Genomic DNA, 20466 nt, shown 5'->3' on the forward strand with positions numbered 1-20466 from the left:
CAGCCCTCCTGAGGTTTGTTCTGCCCCTCCTGTAAGCCCCCAGCCCCTTGCTCACAGCTTGGCAGCACCAGTCTGCAGTGGGGAGGGAGAACACAGCCAGTGAAGGCTGCTATTATTATTCCTCTCAGCAAGTAGTTGATCACTGATGAGGTTGATTACTGGGCTCATTTAAGCAACTTGCTCTGCTCCAAAACCATCAGTTACCATAAAGGTTTCTAAAATGAATTAGTCTGAGCTATTATTTGTGAGCTGGCACAGACAGCCATGAATAATCTCAAATCTCGCCGGTGGTGCCTGCTGGGGAAAATAGAAATGCAGAACTTCCCTGGAAGGGCTTCGGTAGGATGCAGCAGCTTTCAAACACCCATGAGCAATTGACAGCACCTGCAAGATGCCCCTTACTCCTGTCTCAGCATCACCAGCCTTTGCTGGGGCCTCCTTTGCCCATGAGCAGTCAGGGATTCAGCTGTGGGACAGTCCTGCCTCGTGGCCAGGTCATGCCCCAGCAGAAACATCACCCCCAACCCAGGGGCTAATGGGGTGGGTGGGCTTGGTGGGTTTAACCCACTCATGACCCATTTGATCCCTATTCATACAAAGTGCTTGTTTAAAACCAGTTTTTGGAAGGGGCAACATCCTCTCATGGGTGGGCCAGGAGGAAGGTCTTCTCATGGCAGCTCAGACACTTCACTTTCCCCTCCAAAGGATGTGTCCTGCTGCTCTGCTTCCTGGGCGGAGAGAGGGCTCCAGAAGGAATGATTTATGAACAGGCTTTTTTCGTTGGTACCTGTAGAGATGCGAGTACCTGGGAAGAGCTCATCAACAGGAGCACTAAACGTTGTTGCCCCCAGGAAATCCCTTCACCGCAGAAAAAGACTTATTCCCTTATTAAAGGGAAGAAAACAGAAGAAAATGAATGGCAGCTGCTCTGAAACAGAGCTGGTATTCAGGCCATATAGGGTAAGATTATCCTGAGTCAGCTTTGAATACAGTTAGCACAGCTTCCTTGCTGTGGAATTGATTATTTGGAAGGTCTTCAGCCCTGGTAGCTGTAACCATAGGTCTCAGCCCTGCAGACTGGAAGGAATTCAGCTGGACAGCTGAGTCTGGCTTGGGGGAAAGAAGCCCATGGGTGGAAAACACCACTCAGATCCCCCCTGCTTAAGACCAAGATGGGTGGATGCAGGTCCTCCCCAAACTCAGCTGTGTCTGCTGCTCCTGATGTGTGGTGCCTTCTGGAGATGTGCATGTGTGTGTGTGGACATGCAGAGTTTGCAGTTGCCAGTGACAGGGAAAAACTGGGATCTCCAAGCTCAACTTTCTTAAATAAAGTGATTCAGCTCTCTCAGCCTCTTTACTTATCTAGAAGTGGAGCTCATCAGTGGTGTAGGTTCTCCCAGCCGTGGCAGGGCACAGCACTGAAAGCAGAAATACCTGAGCTGGTAAGTTTCTTGTGGCTCTCAACCATAAGTAAGCAACAAAGGTATTTATTTAATTTGCATTTTTATATGCATTTAAAAAACCCAAAAAACAACAGTATTAATTTTACAAAATGTTAACCCAGGAAGCACATCTTGCTGCTAAAAATCTCTCAGTACAAAAGCCAGTGTTTTAAAAAGTAAAACGCAATATAAAACAGTACAATGAGAAAAAAATTCACGTGCAGAAGGGAGGACCAAACACTTCCTGCGGCCCTGCCCTCCTCAGTACCTGGGAAAAAGCTCCCTCCAGATCAGCCCATCGCCCCGGTTTTCATCCAGCCACTTCCCGCAGGGGAATATGGTGGTCACGCCGGTGGCCGAGTTGGTGATCTCCACCCTCTCCACCAGCCAGCCCGGTGCCAGACCACTGTTGTCGTGCTCAATCCGGACCTTTTTTAGCTCCCCCATGTCCAGCGTTTCCAGGTAGAACCTGTTGGTTTTGCCTCTTTCGAAGAGGTTCCTGAATTTCTGCTTCAGCGCCCGCTTGCCCGAGTCCCCGTTCAGCCCGTAGATGGTGATGAACACGTTGGCGTCGGTCCCCGCGCCCTTCTCAAAGCCTGTGACCACGATGGTCTCGTACTTGACTGGCACCAAGCTCCGGGCTTTGCTGGCAAAGCTCTCGGTGACCTTGGCACACTCGAAGACTTTGTAGTCCCGTCTCTTGTATCGCAGAGGGATTTTCGAGTTGCACCTGAAAAAGTATCTGCCGGGGGAAAATCAGTGGCGTGTTAATGGTGTAGGTGGCCACTTTATCGGGCAAATTGTGTGGAATCACAAAATTGTTTAGGGTGGAAAGGACCTCTAAGATCATTGAGTCCAACTGTTAATCCAGCACTGCCGGGGCCACCACTAACCCATGTCAACAAGTGCCACATCCACATGGCTTTTAAACCCCTCCAGGCATGGGGAATCCATCACTGCCCTGGGCAGCTGTGCCAGGGATGGATAATACTTTCCATAAGCAATTTTCCCTAATATCCAACCTAAACCTCCCCTGGCACAGCTTGAGGCTGTTTCCTCTTATCCTGTCCCTTGTTCCCTGGCAGCAGAGCCCAACCTCCCCCTCAGCTCCTCCCTCCTGTCAGGGAGTTGCAGAACCAGAAGGTCCCCCCTGAGCCGCCTTTTCTCCAGGATGAGCCCCCCCAGCTCCCTCAGCTGCTCCTGCTGCTCCAGACCCTTCCCCAGCTCCGTTCCCTTCCCTGCACACGCTCCAGCCCCTCAATGTCTCTCCTGTCTGAGGGCCCAGAACTGCCCCAGCACTGGAGGTGCCTCAGCAGTGCCAGCACAGGGAGGGCACTGCCCTGGCCCTGCTGCCACACCATGGCAGGGACAGGCAAGTTATGGACTGGGCATTCTACTAAATTGCCCAACATTAACGCTGTTTCAGCACTTTCCCATATGTGGAACACTAGAATTTCTCTCTAGAAAGAGCTGTGATGGAACATTGCAATTGCAACTGGAAAACCTGACAGTTCCCTTCACAGCTACAGACATCCTGCACATGGGAAGGATCAGTGTGGGGCTCTTGTCACCTCTTTTGCCTGTGCAATGGCATGTCCAGTTACAGACCCATTGAGGCAGGATGAGCAGGAAAAAAAAAATGAACAGAAAAAAGGGATAGAGGATGTTTAAATCTCCCCTTTCATTTCTAGATCACCCATCTCATCGTTAGGAGGGGAAAAAAAATAATCACAGAACACAGAAATGATAGGTACCAGATGCTGGAAGCCCTTGTCTCTGCAGTGCTGCCTCTGGTGATGTGCAGGGAGCACAGAGCACATCCATAAATTACCTTGTACCTGGCGCCCGGCCAGGGGCTGGAGCACTCTGCTTTTAATGATGTATTTCATTTCCAATGATGCAGATCAGTTCCAAATGAGCTTTTCCCCCTTCCCCCGCCCTCACCAAACTGCAGCAGGTCCTCCTGAATGGAGTGTAGCTGGATTGCAGTGTGTATGTGTGTAAAATAAACACCTGGAGGAAGGGTTACTGTGATTCCAGCTGTACTGTGTTTCTTAAGCACTTCCAACACTTTTGGCGTTTTCTGCAGCCAAAGTGGAAAACTTCTTTCCCTGGAAAGAGGCTCTGTAAATGAGAAATTCCAGGGGGAAAAAAATTTTAGGCTCATGGACAGAAAAACTGCATGAGAGCGAGGTGGATATGTTGCCTGATGCTGCAGTTTTATCTCTTCAGCTGTGTAATATCTCACGGTCTGGAGGTATAACAGTGCATGCCAATCTTCACGAGGGGCAAGAAGAAAAAAGATGACCTTTCTAGACCTGCGATTTGCAAGGAAAAGCTTTAATGCAGCCCTTTCACATACTAAGATCTACCACTAAATAGCAAAATCCCAGTATAATTCAAAACTACTGCCGCAGCAATTTCATAACTCTCTTAATTTGGTCTTTGACTTGTCTGGGTGGTATTTTTTGGATATTGGGATGGGGAATACTTGAAGTGAGAGCTTGCTCTTGTGGTGCAATCTCTCCAGTTGGTCTTTTGCACAGCAAACACCACAGTGAAATGCTGGAGCCCTGCTTCAGTGAAAGGACAGGCTGCAGGCTCTACCCGTACCTCCTGGCTGCCCTCTTTAATTTAAAACAGCTTTAAAAAAATCTGTGTCTTTATGAGAATGTCTTTGGCCCCTTCACAATGCACTGTTTCAGCAGTTTCATCATGCTCCCAGTGAGTTTAGTGCATGGATTTGATTGCGCAGCTGGACTTCGAGGGTTCCAGGTTTTCCCCCACCAGGAGAAAAGAGCATGTTTTAGTATGCAATTGACTGAGTTTTCATTCAGCAAACATTATTAAGGCTCTTCAACTGTCTGATTAATTTGCTAGGAGAGACTCTCAGCTTTAAAAAGAAAAAAATCCAACACTTCAAGGATTTCTTCTTAAACACTCAATTGTTTCAGCTGAAATGAACTCCTTGTAGTTAAACTCTTTAGCAGCAATGGAAATAACATGGAGAAGAAATACACAATTAACAGTGCAGATTTTTTCACTGAAGTGCAGTTTTTTTCTGCAAATGGATGATCTCCTCTGGTTCCTGCACAGTTCCTGTGCTATCTGCTCCCTGAGGTGTGAATGTCATCCCTTCAAAAAGACAGGGCTCAGACCAAAGCACGTAGGACCTGACATGCTCAGAGCTCCTCAGATATGGTCCAGCTCCATGACTGTGACATTTCCAGTCATGTCCAGCCTTTTGGAGCAGACCAGAAGGATTTCTGATCCAAAGTGGTTTGAATTAGAGGCTCAGGTTTTGTCTTATCCTCGACTTGTTTCTAGGAGCTCTTTTACAAGACTCACTTAAAGACTGGTCTGTGCAGAGCATCCTACAAACCCCTTACATTTCAGTCAGTCTGGAGTATTTCCCACAACGTGAGACATCAGTTTGTCCTAGCTGTGAGATTCACCCAAGGCAGCTTGTTTACAAACTTACCTGCACATTGCAAATGCCCTCTCTAACAACTCCAAAAATGCACAGGTGAGTCAGGCAGGGATGTTCTGCACCTGACACACCAAACAACATATCCTTGGCTTTCAGACTAAAGTGAGATTTTCTGTTATTTCTTAAGCCTGAAATGCTTCAGGAGGACATACACAGAGCAGATCAGCTCCCTCATGCCCTCCTGGAGCAGCTCCTTGCAAATGAAAACAACTTACTTGTTGCAGAGCTCCATCTCCGTCACAATAATCTCCTGGACGTGCCAGAAGACATCAGCTTTTGCAGATGACTTCTTCCCATCTTTTGGGCAGTGACCAACGCAGATGGCTGCAATATCCCCAACATTCTTTGAAGAAAACTGAAATGTGTCTGTTGCTCCCCTACAGGAAACAGGGAGCAGTTTCAGTATCCTGAAGGCTGCCAGTGACTTGTCACATATGGACATTAAGTAATTTGCACATAGCTATAGGAGATAGAAGATAAGCCTTCATTTACAGTCATTTGATTTAACCTACAATCATTCAACACAAAGTATAATTTCCATATTTAAATTTAGTATTTTCTCTGATTAGGGGTGACACTTTAAATTGTTGCCACTAGAACTTCCCAGGATAAACTTGAGCTGTTCCACATACAAAATCAATTTGCCTCATTATAGATAAAGCTAAAGAATGACTAATTTCCCCTCCAGCACTTATTCATTCATTCTTGACAGATACTGTATCTGTTACACATCTACCCACCATAGCTGTTTTAAATTTGCTAGTTCAGCCACCCTTCCTGAAGCTCAGATTGAAAATAGTTTAGGGAAACAATAGAATCATAGAATCTCAGAACAGTTTGGTTTGGAAAGAACCATAAAGAACATCTAGTTCCAAACCCCTGAAACAGGGCAGGGATGATATGTCTCTGTCAAATCCTTGACTAGATTCCTGTCATGTTCCCTGAGCATCTGTTTGGTTTATTTCCTTAGATTGGTCCTTGTTCCAACCTGCCTCCAAGGATAGTCTGTGACTAATGCCTCGGAGCGTGGTGTCCGAGCCCTCCATAGACACCATCAGCTGAAGGTCAAGAGGAAGCTCCTCCTGATCTTTCATAATTCACATGATACCTCAGACATTCATACTACATCCCACATCAGCTCTAATTTCACCTTCCTTTACCAGGAAAACCTTTCCTCCCTGCAAAGCAACAGAACATCAGCAGCGCCCATGACTCTGACGAGGTCCCTGTCTCTTAAGGACGTGCTGTGTCCTTAAACAAAGCAGAAAACCCAGCTCACATCTGGAGCACTTTGGTGCCACGTGGGAGAAGGAATATGCCCCACGTTACATGGATGTGCCTCCAGCCTGTCTGAGTGAGAGGCTGATTCTTGGCTTTCCTCACGCGACAGTGATCTCGCAGCCTCACCCTGCAGGTTCGTCTGGGAAGTCAAATCTGAGCAGCTCTGACAACATTTAGCCTCCAACTATTATTACTTTCTCTCTGATTCCCACTGCCAGTGAGATGCTGCAAAAGGAATTAAAACCACCCCCAGCTTCCTTCTGCTCCTCCCAGCTCAGAAACACACACAGAGCCTCCCTGGGGGCTTGCCAGAAATCCCTTTGCGTGTCCTGATACAAAGGGAGACACGACACGCTTGCAACATCTGTATTTCCTTTTGCCAAATGCCTTTTTCGTGTCATTTTAAAACCTACTCTGTGACTGCCCATCAGAAACTCATTTTATATGTTCCTTTTAATCCAGGTGAGAAGCCACCAAGCCTTTTGGGAGGGGGATGAGAAGAAGCACGGCACAAACACAGGTCTCTAAGCCATCCTAGAGAAGAGTTGGCACTGGTGGAGGACACGCAACTGGTGGGGAGTTCCTGTAGCCCACCATTCTCTTTACTACCTTTCGAATCTCCTTTTCTTGGAGGAGTTTTCCATGAGGAATTCCTTCGAGCGGCCCATCTTTCCTTCTAAGATGATCCAGACGTTTTCCCTTGTATCTGCGTCCTCTCTGTCGCTTGTTACTGTGACAATCTCGTAGGCTTTAGAGCATAATTAACACACACATTAAACAAAAAAGGAGGAGCAGATGGCCAGCAAGATCTCTTCATTTGGCTGTCACTTTGCTTAAAAACTCCTTCCCTAATATTTTTCACAGCACACAAGAAAGCACTTGAAAAATAAGGATGGAAACATAGAAATCTGTGGGACTTTTGAATTCTAAGTGCTTTGGGGTAGAATACTCAAAAAATATGAGTCCTGCTCAATGGGGTAGCAAGACTTATTCTTAGAATCATAGAATATCCTGAGTCAGAAGGATCAGCAAAGCCCACAAGGATCATCAAAGCCCATCTTGAACAAGCTGTGTTCAGCTCCCTGCTGTGCTAAGCACTCCCTTTTTAACACAGTCCATCCAAATCCTCCTATTTCTTTTGTGCCACTGTTCCCAACAGAGCGAGGGTACCCAGGTACCCGACAGGATATGCTCAGATGCTGTGGTGGCCTGTAAGTACCCAAAAGGGCCATCACAAGGCTGATTTTTTTGCAATGGCAGAATGACATCACACTAAAGTAATGTGACTATTGACTCTCCAGGACTCTCCTGAAAAAGACCACTGTTGCTGGAGCTCTTGAGATGCACTTTGCATATCACCAGTGTGGTTAAATAGCTCTTGTTGGCTGACTCACTCACCGCATCGGACACCAGTGTAATTACCTTGGGCCTAGTGGGATCACCCACAGCAGACCCAGGGCCATGGGCTGTTAAGCTCAGGTGTCATGTTCAGCTGGAATACTTGAGCTAGTAGGCCAGAACGAGTTAAGGAGGAAGCTGGAACAATGTCACTCACAGAGCTTTAAGGACTGATCTTATTTTCCACCTCAAAGACTCAAGCACATTACTTCTAATGAGATCATATCCATGTGTTCTTTTGGCTTATTGCTGGACTGAACCACTGCAGATGGGCCCCTCTTAGGTTTCAACCCACAATGAGATCTTTTTCTTCCTCATAAATCCTGATTTGTTTCCTTCTTATCCCAGCACTTTTGAACTAAAGAGTACATGAAATAATCCAACCCTTAAAGCCTGCGTGGGAACCTTTAGTGAAGCAACTTGCAGGTGATGTGGTCCTATGGCCTCTGAGGTCCCTCAGCAAATTACAAAAGACAACTCCAAAGACTTACCAGTCCGTTCTTTCAGTTCCAGGATGTCATTGTTGGCACAAGCCAGTTCTCTTATGAGCTGCCCATCATCTTCCCCTTTAGCCAGCCAGCGATCACACTGGAAGCGAAATGTCTTGTCCATGGCAGAGTCCATCACATCAATATATTCCAAGTGCCAACCCGGTGCAATTCCTAGTAAAACAACAAAATAAAAAAGATTTGGTTATTTGCACCTAGCTTGGGTAATGAGGTGAGGTGCCTTTCCTTGGTAACACCATCTTGGTGCTAGAAATCACAGAATCTTGGAATGGTTTGGATTGGAAGGGATCTTAAAGGTCATCTAGTCCAAAGCACCTGCAATGAGCAGAGACACCATCCTGGCCTCATCCAAGCTGGTCTTGAATCCTTCCAGGGGTGGGGCAGCCACAGCTTCTCTGGACAACCTGTGCCAGGGCTTCACCACAATTATTATAAAAACCTTAATCCTTATACCCAACCTCAATCCACCCTCTGTCAGTGGGAAGCCATTCCCCCTTGTCCTGTTGCTCCAGGCCCTTGTCCCAAGTCCCTCTCCAGCTCTCTTGGAGCCCCTTTAGGAACTGGAAAGGGCTCTCAGGTCTCCCTGGAGCCTTCTTTTCTCCAGGTGAACACCCCCAGCTCTCCCAGCCTGGCTCCAGAGCAGAGGGGCTCCAGCCCTTGGAGCATCTCCATGGCCTCCTCAGGTCTTTCCATGATGAGAGCTCCAGAACTGGATGCATCTGACGGGTATTTGCTTCAGATAATGTCACATCAGTGAACACAATATCATTTTGATAACAAAACCAACTTGCTCGAGACCATCATCTGATCCCCCTTCTAGAGCCAGGCCTTGTTTTTGAGGGAGCTGATAGCTTTTGATCAGATATAAAGGTATTGGAGCATGATCCTGGACAAGCTGGATTTCAGGCTCTCTGGGTTAGGGAGCATCTTCTGCTTCTGCAGTACCTGCAGAGAGACAGGGCTGGTGAGACCCCTGACATCGTGTCTACACAGGGACCATACCATGAAGATGCACTGCTGTGGCTCAGGGACAATAAAGCCTTACAAAGTCCCAGAGAAATCACGAGGCTGTTTGTCAGAGCCCAAAGCACGAAAACCCCTGGAAATCAGAGATTTTGGGGGCAAAAGTTAATGGAGTACCCTCTGTAACAGAAACTGCTGCTGAATTTTCCTGCTATTTTAAGCAAAAAGTGAAGACTTTAAGCCAAAAGAAAGCTGAGTACATATTCTAACCCCCATCTTGCACCTAACTAACGCCCACCCCTACAGCAAACATTTCTGTTGCTATTAGTGAAGATAGCAGTGTCTGTGTGGCTTTTGGTGGTCTCTTCAAGTTTTGGGAGTGCAAGTGGGGTTTAGTGTTTTTCTCCACGGCCTGTATTGCCCCCCAAATCCTTCATATTTGGATTTGAAGGTCAGAATGCAAAGTACTGCTTGCTCCTTTGACCCTGCCAGCTACCACGTGCAAGGAAATTACCCTTCCCTTCCATGCCAGGCAACCAGGGGGAATTCCCTAGTGTTGGGACTGGATAAGAACACAGGACAGACTAAAGTGATGGATGTCCCAGCATGGACTACCAAATCTCTTAACTATTACCTTGAGGCCTTCTGAGGAGTCATAGCACCCTTTTAGGTTACTACTTCAGTTTGTCTGGTTTGTTTTTTTTTCCTGTTGGAAAAGCAACTTGAAAATGAAGAAAACATCATTTGAGAGCATTTTCCTGATTTCTTTGTTGAAATCAAAGAAGGTCTTGTTGAGCTTGGTGGGGATGGGAGGACTTACAAGTCCTGCTATTAGTCAGACAAAGAAAGATTATGTTCATGATGACACATCTCTGCTGACTTATTATGTACATCCCAAAGACATTAAACAGTTCTTGCTTTTCCAGGAATTCACTGCCATGTGCCTACCTCCTTACTTTGAAAATATTAATCCTCATTACCTTTGAAAAGAAAATGATGGCACCTTTTTGAGCTATGTCAACAGGTCACCCTTTTCTAAAGGACTGTGAGCCCACACACATGTTGGCTGTTCTCTATCAGCCTCACTGCCACTGTTGTTTTGTACTTTAGCTTCCTGAACCTTCTCCAAGTAAGGAAATCATGCACAACAAAGCACTGACTTCAGCCAACACAACCACTTGCCCCTTAAATTTCAGGGGCACAGAACTGCAGAATTATTGTGGCTGGAAGTTTCATCTGTAGAACACCGGGTCCAATCCCCTAAAAGCCAAAGCAGGTTCCCCAGTGCTGTGTCTGGCCAGGTTTATAGTATCTCCAAGGATGGAGATCCCACAACCTCTCTGGGTGGCCTGTGCCAGACTTTGATTACCTGTGCCGAGAAAAAAAGCTTTTTTCCTTATTTTGAATGGAATTTCCTGTATTTCAGTTCGAGCCCATTGATTCTTGTCCTGTCATCGGACACTGGTGAGAAGAGTTTGGTTCCATCTTCTTTAATTTTACAGTTTGCCCAGAGAAGCCGTGGCTGCCCCCATCCTTGAAAGTGTTCAAGGCCAGCTTGGAGAGGGCTTGGAGCAGCCTAGGATAGTGGAAGGTGCCTCTGTCCATGGCAGGGGGATGGAACACGATTATCTCTAAGATCCCTTCCAATGCAAACCATTCTGTGATTCCATAATCCTACAAAGTTCTCCAGGGCTCCCACCATGCTTCAACTGGAGCAACTTGCTCTTTGGGGCTATTTGGAAATTTATCCTAAGCATGTTTTCAGTGTCAGCTGTTGATCTTTTGGGAAGCTCATTTCCATTTAAGTTCAATAAACATCTCTGCAGCATATTTAGGAGGCTGTTTCACTCCCATCAAATCCTTTGTGACAACAGTACAGCACGAAAGAAAGAAAACATCCCATCTTCCTCCAGTGAGAGAAATCAATGGCTGCAGACCAGGATGGTGATCTCTGCCCTGTTGCAGGAGTGAACAGGATGATGGGGTCAGGATCAGTACCCAGAAAAGAGACTGAGTGAGATGCACATACCCTCCTCCCTTTTCTCCAGCCTGGTCTCGGCAGCCACTCACCAGGAGAGCTGCAACAAAATCCTGCTCTTTTGTCAGAGGGAGAGAGAGGCCAGAGCTGATTTCCAGCAGGTGTTAGAGTTGAGGGCAAAGCAAGCACAAAGTGCAGCTTTTCCTGTTCCTCCCCAGAAAGATTTTATCAGCTCTGGGCTATTCAAAGAGCAAGTGTTGGGCTCTGTCAGGTTCGACACTGAAAAGCAAATACCAACAGGCTGTCCCTTCCAGACCTTAAATCAAGGAGCTGGATGGCCACTCTTAGAAAAGTGGTGCAGCTGCCCCAAAACATCCCCTTGTCTGCTTTAAAGGAAAGATATTTCCCTTTCCTCTCACTAGAATTCATTTTTTTCTCATTTTCACTCCTGATCGTTAGCAACTTGAATTACATTGGGAGACCTGGAAGCTGTAGAAGGATCCCTATATTGCTTTTCATTGCTCAAGAGAAATAGTTAACCCCAGGTGAAAGCTGTAATGGATATGTTCAGAGAAGCACATCTTCCCATCCTGTCCATGTCTCATGGTGCCAGGAGTCACATCAAGGGTTTCACCGCCACAGCATTAAACACCATTTAAAAGCTGATATGGAAATTGAAGGGTTTGTTTGTGTCTGAAGAAACTGTTCTGCTTTACCAGAAAAGGTATTGTTTTTCTCTTGTTTCAAGCTGGGAAAAATATATTAAATTTCTTTTTGCATTGATCTGGAAAAAAAAACAACATGCAAAAGCCAATGATGCTCCAAGTCTAAATGTGAGACTTTCCCTCTGCTGGGCTGGCTCTGTGTGCTGGGGATCACATCAGTGGAAGGAGAACAAATCATGTCTGCAGAACCACTTTTCAGGTCATGAAATCTTGGTTTTGGGGTATTACCCTGTTTACACCTTCTGTTCCCGTGTGACTTTCGCAGAGCAATGGGCTCAGAGACATTACAGCACCTAAGCAATTATAGGAAAGGAAACTACATCCCATATGGATGTAACCCCAGAGGCACCAAATCCTCAGCCGAAGCTGGTTTATGGAGCAGTATCAGTGAAGGAGTGAGGAAGAGGAGCCAGAAAAGTGGTGTGGATACAGCAAGGTGAAAGCACTTTCCCAAGTCCTGACCACTGCTGACAAGGCCTGGCTGCACAGGAGAAACTGGAGGATGTCTGAGGTGATGGCTCACAGCCTTTCTCCTTGCAGAAAAGCAGAGCAGACCTGTTTGCATCCCACTGACACCTCGAGCAACAATACCGAGAGAACAAGGGCTCAGGAAAAAAACCAGCTGCACAAATGCCTTGGAGAGCACCATTGGCTTTTCTGCAGTGATCCCAGTACAAACCAGGACCACTAAATTTCTTTCCTTTGATGCTTTGAGGCAGACAGGAAGAAGTGGCACACATTTGAGCAGTTCATGCTCAATTATGCAGGTCTTGGTCTTTAAAATAATTTGGCAAGCGCTGTGCCTTTGTGAAAGGTCCCCTATCACCAAAACAAGTGTTCCACGTTTGTAACAAAAGGTATTTCACTCCAGGCCTGCTTTTGCAGCCATTGAAATCTGCAGCAGCAAACCTGACCTAATAAAACCTGTGGCAGTGCCACGTAGGCTCCTTAATGGTCTGCAGCTGGAAGTGACATTTTCAATAGCATGCAAAACATTTCAAATGTAATTAGAGGAAGAGAAGAGCTTTGGGGGAAAAAAGAATCACTTTGCTTGCTTGACTCTGTATAATTTAGTGTGATGTAGTGAAATGTATTCTCTTTCCTAAATGTCCTTATCCAAAAAGAGCAGTTATTTGTCCCATTTATCCTCCTTCCCAAAAGGGCCCAAGCTGGCCACTGGGTGATGATGGGCAAGGACCCTCCGTGCACATCTGAAAGGTCCTCACAGGTTCATCTTGCCGTCTTCCCAGGTGATGCTGGAAGTCTGTGCTTTCCTGGCATTGGGCAGGTTGGGTTGTAAGATCCTCGTCACGCACTCCTGCATGACAATTAGTACAGTTGAGCCAGACTTTGGAAGTGGTAGATGAAACACCAGATAATGACATTTACTGCTTCATTTCACTATAATCCCAACCTGCAGCACCAGAAGTTTCCTTTAGCCCTCTTGGGAACAGCCACCACTTGCCATCCCTAAAATATTAAGCTATTTTGACACCTGCAGAAACGTGGGAGGGTGGGGGGAAAAGCGAATGAAACGAGTCAGGTGAGTTCACTGCTCACCAGGCACCTGGTCCCTCACCTTGCTTTAGTGAATATTCACTATTCCTTCCAAAAAAAGAGCTGATGGGATCAAATCTGCTGGCAGAACCACATCCAGGTTTGGATACACACATGCCCACAAAAGTGTCCTCTCTTTGCAGGCATACTCATTGACTATCCTCTCCATCCCTTACCTATCTGCAGCAGATCTTTTTTGGTTTGGTTTTGGAAGCAGCTGATGTCTGATCAAGGATAACAGTACTCATTACTGGTGCTCATGTTTCCATAGGAGTGAAAAACCCCCTCCTTCTTGGGACACTGGCTGCTAAGGGGCCAGTAGAGTATTGCTGCTGCTGAGACATCCACAACCATCAACCAGCATTGCTCAGCCCCTCAATTGCATTTTTTTTTTTTTTTTAAATTTTCACGTTTTCTGAAACACGAAGTAACAACCATTGCACAGACAGTTCACCAGCCTTGCATCCTCTGACATTATTTATCCCTTGCCTGGTTACGTGACCATCCATCCCTGAACCCCACCTCGTGAGACATCACCCAGAAAGCGGTGGGAGTTTTTTGATAGCAGCATCAAATCACTGGAAAAGGAGCGTTAATTGTGAGGTGTTAAAATCATAGCATCTAGCTGTGCTTCGGTACATCTCAAAACACTTTTAAGAAGGTGAATAATTTTTATCCCTAATTTACATAATTGAAAATGAGGTACAGAGATGTGATTTACGCAAGGACATTCAGCGAGCCAGTGCCAGAATAAAAATAGATTCATTTCGTGTATCTCTTCTTTAGGATCATGTTAGTTCACACCACAACATTTCTCATCAGAGCAGACAGGCAATGCAAAACCTCTCATAACCTTTGACAAAGCAAAAGCTTAACACTTGGGACAGTTTTAGAAAATAGGTCCCTTTCCCCCTCCTCCCCCCCCACCCCGTGTCTATGCAACTTGTTCAATCCAGGATTTGACTCAGGTCAAAATCACCCATAAATTACCCTCAGAAATTCCCCCCCAGTGCATCCTAAAGATCAACTATGCCTGTGCAAAAGCACTTAGCAGCTCTGAGTGAAGATACCACAGTTTCTCAGATTATGTTCTTGCGATTGAAACAAATTCTGTGTTTTATTGAGGAATAGTTGATGAAAAAAACATTTAACAAGGATGCAGGATAATTTATCCCCAAGTGGCGCAAAGGAGGCTTGTAGAAAAGAGAAGCTTTTACAAAATTCATAATTCTACAGCTACATCTGGCCTTTTGGGCTCCTTCTGCTTTGTAGTGAAAAGTTCTGCAATTCAGGAGATTGGAAAGAAATGAATGAATGCACAAGGTCAACACTGAAATCTTCTTCTCTCCAACTCTGCTATTTTGATTCCTTACATCTTTTTTTTTTAAATTTTTCGACTTTGTATGCTTTGCACTGTGACATCTTTGCAGTGCCTTCTGCTTTAGCTGTAATGCCTGTAGTAGCTCATCTTTCATAAAATCATAGAATGGTTTGGTTGGAAGTGATCTTAAAGCTCACCTCACTCCAACCCCCTGCCACAGACAGGACACCTTTCGCTAGACCAGGTTTCTCCAAGCCCTGTCCAACCTGGCCTTGGACACTTCCAGGGATGGGGCAGCCACAGCTTCTCTGGGCAACCTGTGCCAGGGCCTCATCACCCTCACAGGGATGAAATCCTTATCTTTGTGCTGGCGCTGTTTAGTGTAAAGAAAAAAACCTGACGCAGAAGAGAGGGGAAGGTGCAAGGCTTGTGAGGGGGGGTGGTTCTTGGGGTCAATGCTGGGGTCTCCCTGGGTGCTGAGGCCAGATTTGGGCAATTTGAAGGACTAATCAGCCATGGCACTGCTGCTGGCACACTACAGGTCTGCAGTTTGCATGCTCATTTGTGCCCTGTCGAAGGTGTTGAGTCACATCCATGCAGAAAGATGCAGGAGTTGACATTGTCTTCACTCCCTGTACTGAACCACCAACAAAAAAAGGGAGGATGATGGACTCTCCTCTCCTTGGGCAGTTTTACACATCTATTTCTCTCCCTCTCACCTTTTATTTAAAGCAGAAACTATTCAACAAATCTGCCCCGAGGATCAACAGAGTTTAAGAGGCAACAGTCAAGAGCCAAGAAGGGGGCTTAGGAAAGCCATTCTCAAGCCTGATAGTTGAGTAAATCCTTACAAAGGGCTAAAAAAGACAGTTCTTTAGGGTTGGTGTTTTTTCTTGTAAATAATTTATGGCCTACAGGTGCCCAAAAGGCTTGGAATCATATCCATGAATTGGAAAAACATATCTCAGGAAAAGCTGTGAGCTCAAGGCCTTGGCAATTCAGCATCTGAGCCAAGATACTGCTCCTTAAAAAGGTGGTTGCTTCAGAGAAAGAAAAGGAAAACCAAGGGTATACAAATGGTTTTGACTTGAGTTCAGATCAAGAAAGGGAATAAGATAATTTCTCCGTTGGAAGAACCACACAAAAGGAGTCACTGGGGCAGTTAGGCTATTTAAAACTCAATTAGACAATGTCATAGCAGGTGGTGTAATTGAGAAAAGGGGCCCGTTGAGTCAAAGAAGAAGTTGGGCTCCATAACCTTGTTATTTACATCTGTCTTTGCTCCTATAGTAACACAGAAAAGTCAAGTTCATCCATAATTAGACTCTTCCTGGCTCCCCTTGGTTGATGGCAACTGAGATAATCAAGAGCCTGAAATTAATGACTTTAGACAGACTGCTTATCACCTGGGTTCAAATCTACTCAGGCAAATGAGGGAGCTTAGTCCAGATTTCCCATACCTCCTTGTTTCATAGAGAAAGAGGCAAAAAAATAAAATAAAAAAAGATAAAAGGGGAAAAAAAAAAAAAGCTTTTTCTAGGTAAATAATTCGGTTACTGAGATACTGAGAAACTTTGAGCCATTCTTCCAGAATGGTGATTTAGTTCCTATAGCAGAGAAAAAAATTGAGGCCTATATTTAGAAAGCCAGCATTTCTACAGACCTACAGATACTGATCTTGCATAAATGTAGAAGCAAATGAACTGAGATATGAGAAAATACATAGTGCCTATCTGAGATCAGGAGATGGGGAGTCTGGAAGCGATTAAATTTGCTCAGGGAGTCTAAATATATTAGGTCGAACATCAGTATCTCAAAGTAAACAGGGGCAAGATAAAAAGACATGGAGCAAAATTAAAACTAGATTTCATTCACGGCACTTTGCTGTTACCAGAACCTCGCTGGTGAGCTCTAAACGTCTAAAAAAAATCATGAGCAAGTTCCTTGAAATTGCAGTTGTGAAGTCTTTAAACTGCCTGTTTTCAAATGAGCGACGACTTCCTCCCTAATCAGTTTTACTGAAGTTAGAGGAATTAGATGGGGGCTTCATTCCTCCTTTATACCTCATACAGAGATGCCACTGTTTTTTTTTTGTGGGGAAAATGGCATTTAAAAGCATTAAAGTGGGGCCATAAAACTGAGGATGCAAATGTGGTGTTTGCAGCCTAAAGACCCCCTGACAGTCTTTGCCGTGGCAATTACTGTCTCTTCAACTCTGAACACCCCACTGCAGTCGAATTTCAGTGAAAGGATAAACAAAAGTGGGATGAGAACTGGGAGCAAAGCCACTGCAGCAAGGCTTCGGTGACAGAGGGGGATTCTGAGCTGCAGTGTGTGGCAAAGCAGCCACGTCGGGCAAGGCATTTAAATGTATTTTATCCTGAAATATGGGCAGGTGGTTGACTTCATGAGGGGACCAGGTGATGCCTGAAAGAAAAGAAAGCCTTGTGATGGTTAGTATTTCCCCTAACTAGCCCAGAAATGCTCAAGGCATTTAATGGGATGCTGTCATTGGTCCCAAACATCAGAAGGACATGTTAGAGAGATTCCAGAGGAGGCTATGGAGGTGCTCCAAGGGCTGGAGCCCCTCTGCTCTGGAGACAGGCTGGGAGAGCTGGGGGGGTTCACCTGGAGAAGAGAAGGATGCAGGGAGACCTGAGAGCCATTTCCAGTGCCTAAAGGGGCTCCAGGAGAGCTGGAGAGGGACTGGGGACCAGGGCTGGAGGGACAGGACAAGGGGGAATGGCTTCCCAGTGCCAGAGGGCAGGGTTAGATGGGATATTGGGAAGGAATTCCTGGCTGTGAGGGTGGTGAGGCCCTGGCACAAGTTTTCCAGAGAAGCTGTGGCTGCCCCTGGATCCCTGGAAGTGTCCAAGGCCAGGTTGGACAGGGCTTGGAGCAACCTGGTCTAGTGGAAGGTGTCCCTGCCAGGGCAGGGGGTGGAATGAGATGGGATTTAATGTCCCTTCCAACCCAAACCATTCTATAATTTTATGATTGAGATTGATTATTTAGAAAATAAAAAAAAGGACATCAACCATGTTCCATGTATTCAACATTCAAGGAGCAATGGGGTACACCAGTGTGAGGCCAAACCTTTCACAGGCTGTTGGCAGACAACCATTTAGTCCAAAAAAAAAAAAAGAAAATTCCTGAGGAAAGAATGATCAACATCTGATGCCTCAAATTAATGGTAAATACAAGCACATTTTTATTTAATACCCAAAGTCCCCCATGCATCTGACAAAAACTATACATGACCCTTGATCCCTGACCCTGCTACTCCTTTCCAAAAAATAGAGCCAGGAATTTCTAAGCAGTGCCACAGCCAATTTATATAAGTTATGTATAGAGAGCAGGCATGTATTCGAAGGATAGCTATATCCTGGGATCCCAGCAGTAATAAATACCCTGCCCACCCAACAAACTGTCATGCTGCATTGTGTGAAGTTTTAGATAGGATATGCTTTTCACATGACTAATGCAAGAACAATGTAGACAACATATGTTATGACTTAAACTACAGTTTTCCTTCTCTCTGCAGGAAAAATAGCAAGTACATTTTTGCTGAGCAAAACCTGAGCATGTTGTTTTTCCAAGGCTTAAATTAACCCTACAGTCAGCCACATCTGGTAAAAACTATTATTTATAAGTGGAAACCAGTGTTATGAGGAAATAAGGAAAGGGAATAAGAGGTTCAAATGTGTATTTATATACATATTTCAAGTTCTGGACACAGGGTTTACTATTTTAGCTGACTTGTGGTTGCTATCTGGGTACATGTTCTTAGCCCACAGCAAACTTAAATAAATAGAGCCTACTTACTGCTTAGCCTAAGGCTAAACTCTATTACTTCCCTTTGCCACTAACCAACACTTGGACACAGCTAGAAATGACCACAGCCCAGCTGCAATGTGGTGACTCCCCAACGGCATCAACATCATCATCAGTGGCACAGAGAAGGTGAACCATGATCACTTGTGCAGGAAGGAAAAGGCAACAAAACCACCTGGATTAACAGGATTCACTTGTCACGCAGCGGGAAAGAGACCCATGGGACTCATTGGCACGTGTGGGTGTTAAATATCTCCTGGGCAAGAACTTGAGGGAGAAAATTCACTGAAAGTTACCTAGTGGACAAAAATTAAATCCAGTTCAGGAGATGCCCTGAGCTATGCACAGCAAGATGCAGAGGATTGTAGAAGGATTTCACGTGATCACTCAGTTCCTCCTCTCCCTCAGGTACTCAGCGATGCTGCTGTTGGAAAGAGCTGCTGGGCTCCACAGACCCTCTTGTCTGACCCAGTTCTCATCTTCCTACCTCCCAGTCTGTTCGTGCTGCTGAGCCCTGAGGACCAGCTCTGCCCTGGTGGGTGTATTTCACTCTGTCAGCATGGCCAGTCACCAGGGAGCCATGATGCCTCTTGAGGAAAATGTTCTTTTATACACATATTAGCTGGTAATATATTTGAAAGCAAATCTGCAAGTCCATGTTGATTTCTTGCTGCTATTAGAAGGACATCTGGACCACCCTTCCAACTGCAGAGATGTCTGTTTGCTAAGCTAAAACTGCTGTGAGTGTTTCACCAACCCTTTCCATACTTGCATTTAAACTGCAGATCCAAGGAATAAGTGTTTTGGCAAAGTAATCAGGTGAAAGTAAGTCCCTTACTGCATTCAGCACCAGCTATACAACATGATATTACAGAGTTTAATCAACTAAATTGCTCTGTGTTATGGGAGTGATAAATCTGAGCTCAAAGCTTGGAGTGTCTGGGAATAAACAATTGAGGATGGTTGTATTTCCCATCTTTCACAGTGGCTACAATAAGACTTCTTTTCTTTCTCTCTCTCTCTTTTTTTTTTTTTTAAATAAAAATAAGGAGGCAAACTTCCAGTACGGAAGTTTGATCCAGGGGTAGCGTGTTTTATTAATATTGCATGAGATGCAGCCTTCCCCATCTGCCACAACTTGGATTAGTCAAGAAGACGATGGCCAGGGCACATCCACACTGACATAAAACCCCATCCCAGCCATAAGCCAGCTGCCTCAGTACAAGCAGGTAATTACTGAGTAGTCCTGCTGCCATTCCTCCTTGGATTTTGATAAATATTACTGTCCAAACAGCCTTGTTAATAGTGACCCAGGTCAGTCTGTGGGAGCCGCTGAGCTTCCTCTTTGGGCTGCAGCAAGGGCCGGCTGTCAGAGAACAAGCCATTGCTAATGCAATATAATCTCTTTTACATGAGGATGGGGTGGGATGTGGTGTCACCACAGCAGTGTCAGTGGTGCTTTTGTTACAAGATGCTGCCTGGTGCCTGAATGACAACACAAATGACTGTGGCAGCAGCACCGAGCGCTGCTCTGCTGTTTGTGACACCAGTCAGGGTGTCCTGCAGCAGGGAAATATCAGAATCTCTCTCAGCAGGGCACCAGTGGCTGATGCAGTGATCTTAATAAAGACAGACACAGATCTTTATTTCTGTCTTCTAAAGCTCACTGTGTTATGCCAGGCTGCATTACCCCATGTGTTGATGTCAGGCCCGTGGCATTAAATTGCTCTGGAAGTGCCACGCTGGCCTGTGTGAAAGGTATGGCATAAATAGAGTCGGTGTGTGGGGACAATGGGCTGGATGGATTTGCTTTGGAGGAGCTATCCCTGTGCTGCAGTGGTGTCTGTCAGTTCAGACTGAAGCTGGGGACCCGTTAGGGCAGGTACTACATCAGCATCCGGGGAGATGTTCACCTGCATAAAGGGGGTGTGTTTAGATGGGCAAGCTGGGACACAGGATCCATCTAAA

General features: G+C 45.6%; 1 protein-coding gene across 1 annotated transcript in view; it reads right to left on the reverse strand.

Moving 5' to 3' along the window:
- Window positions 1-1703: 1703 nt before the first annotated feature.
- Window positions 1704-20466, reverse strand: part of LOXHD1 (lipoxygenase homology domains 1) — a 149898-nt gene continuing 131135 nt past the window's right edge. The window contains 4 exon segments of the mRNA XM_027671658.1: window positions 1704-2184; window positions 5148-5309; window positions 6823-6961; window positions 8103-8273. Coding sequence (XP_027527459.1) covers window positions 1704-2184; window positions 5148-5309; window positions 6823-6961; window positions 8103-8273 — 953 coding nt within the window.

Source organism: Neopelma chrysocephalum, unplaced genomic scaffold (genome assembly GCF_003984885.1).
Source record: "Neopelma chrysocephalum unplaced genomic scaffold, ASM398488v2 Primary Assembly neopelma1_97116, whole genome shotgun sequence".
Taxonomy (NCBI): domain Eukaryota; kingdom Metazoa; phylum Chordata; class Aves; order Passeriformes; family Pipridae; genus Neopelma; species Neopelma chrysocephalum.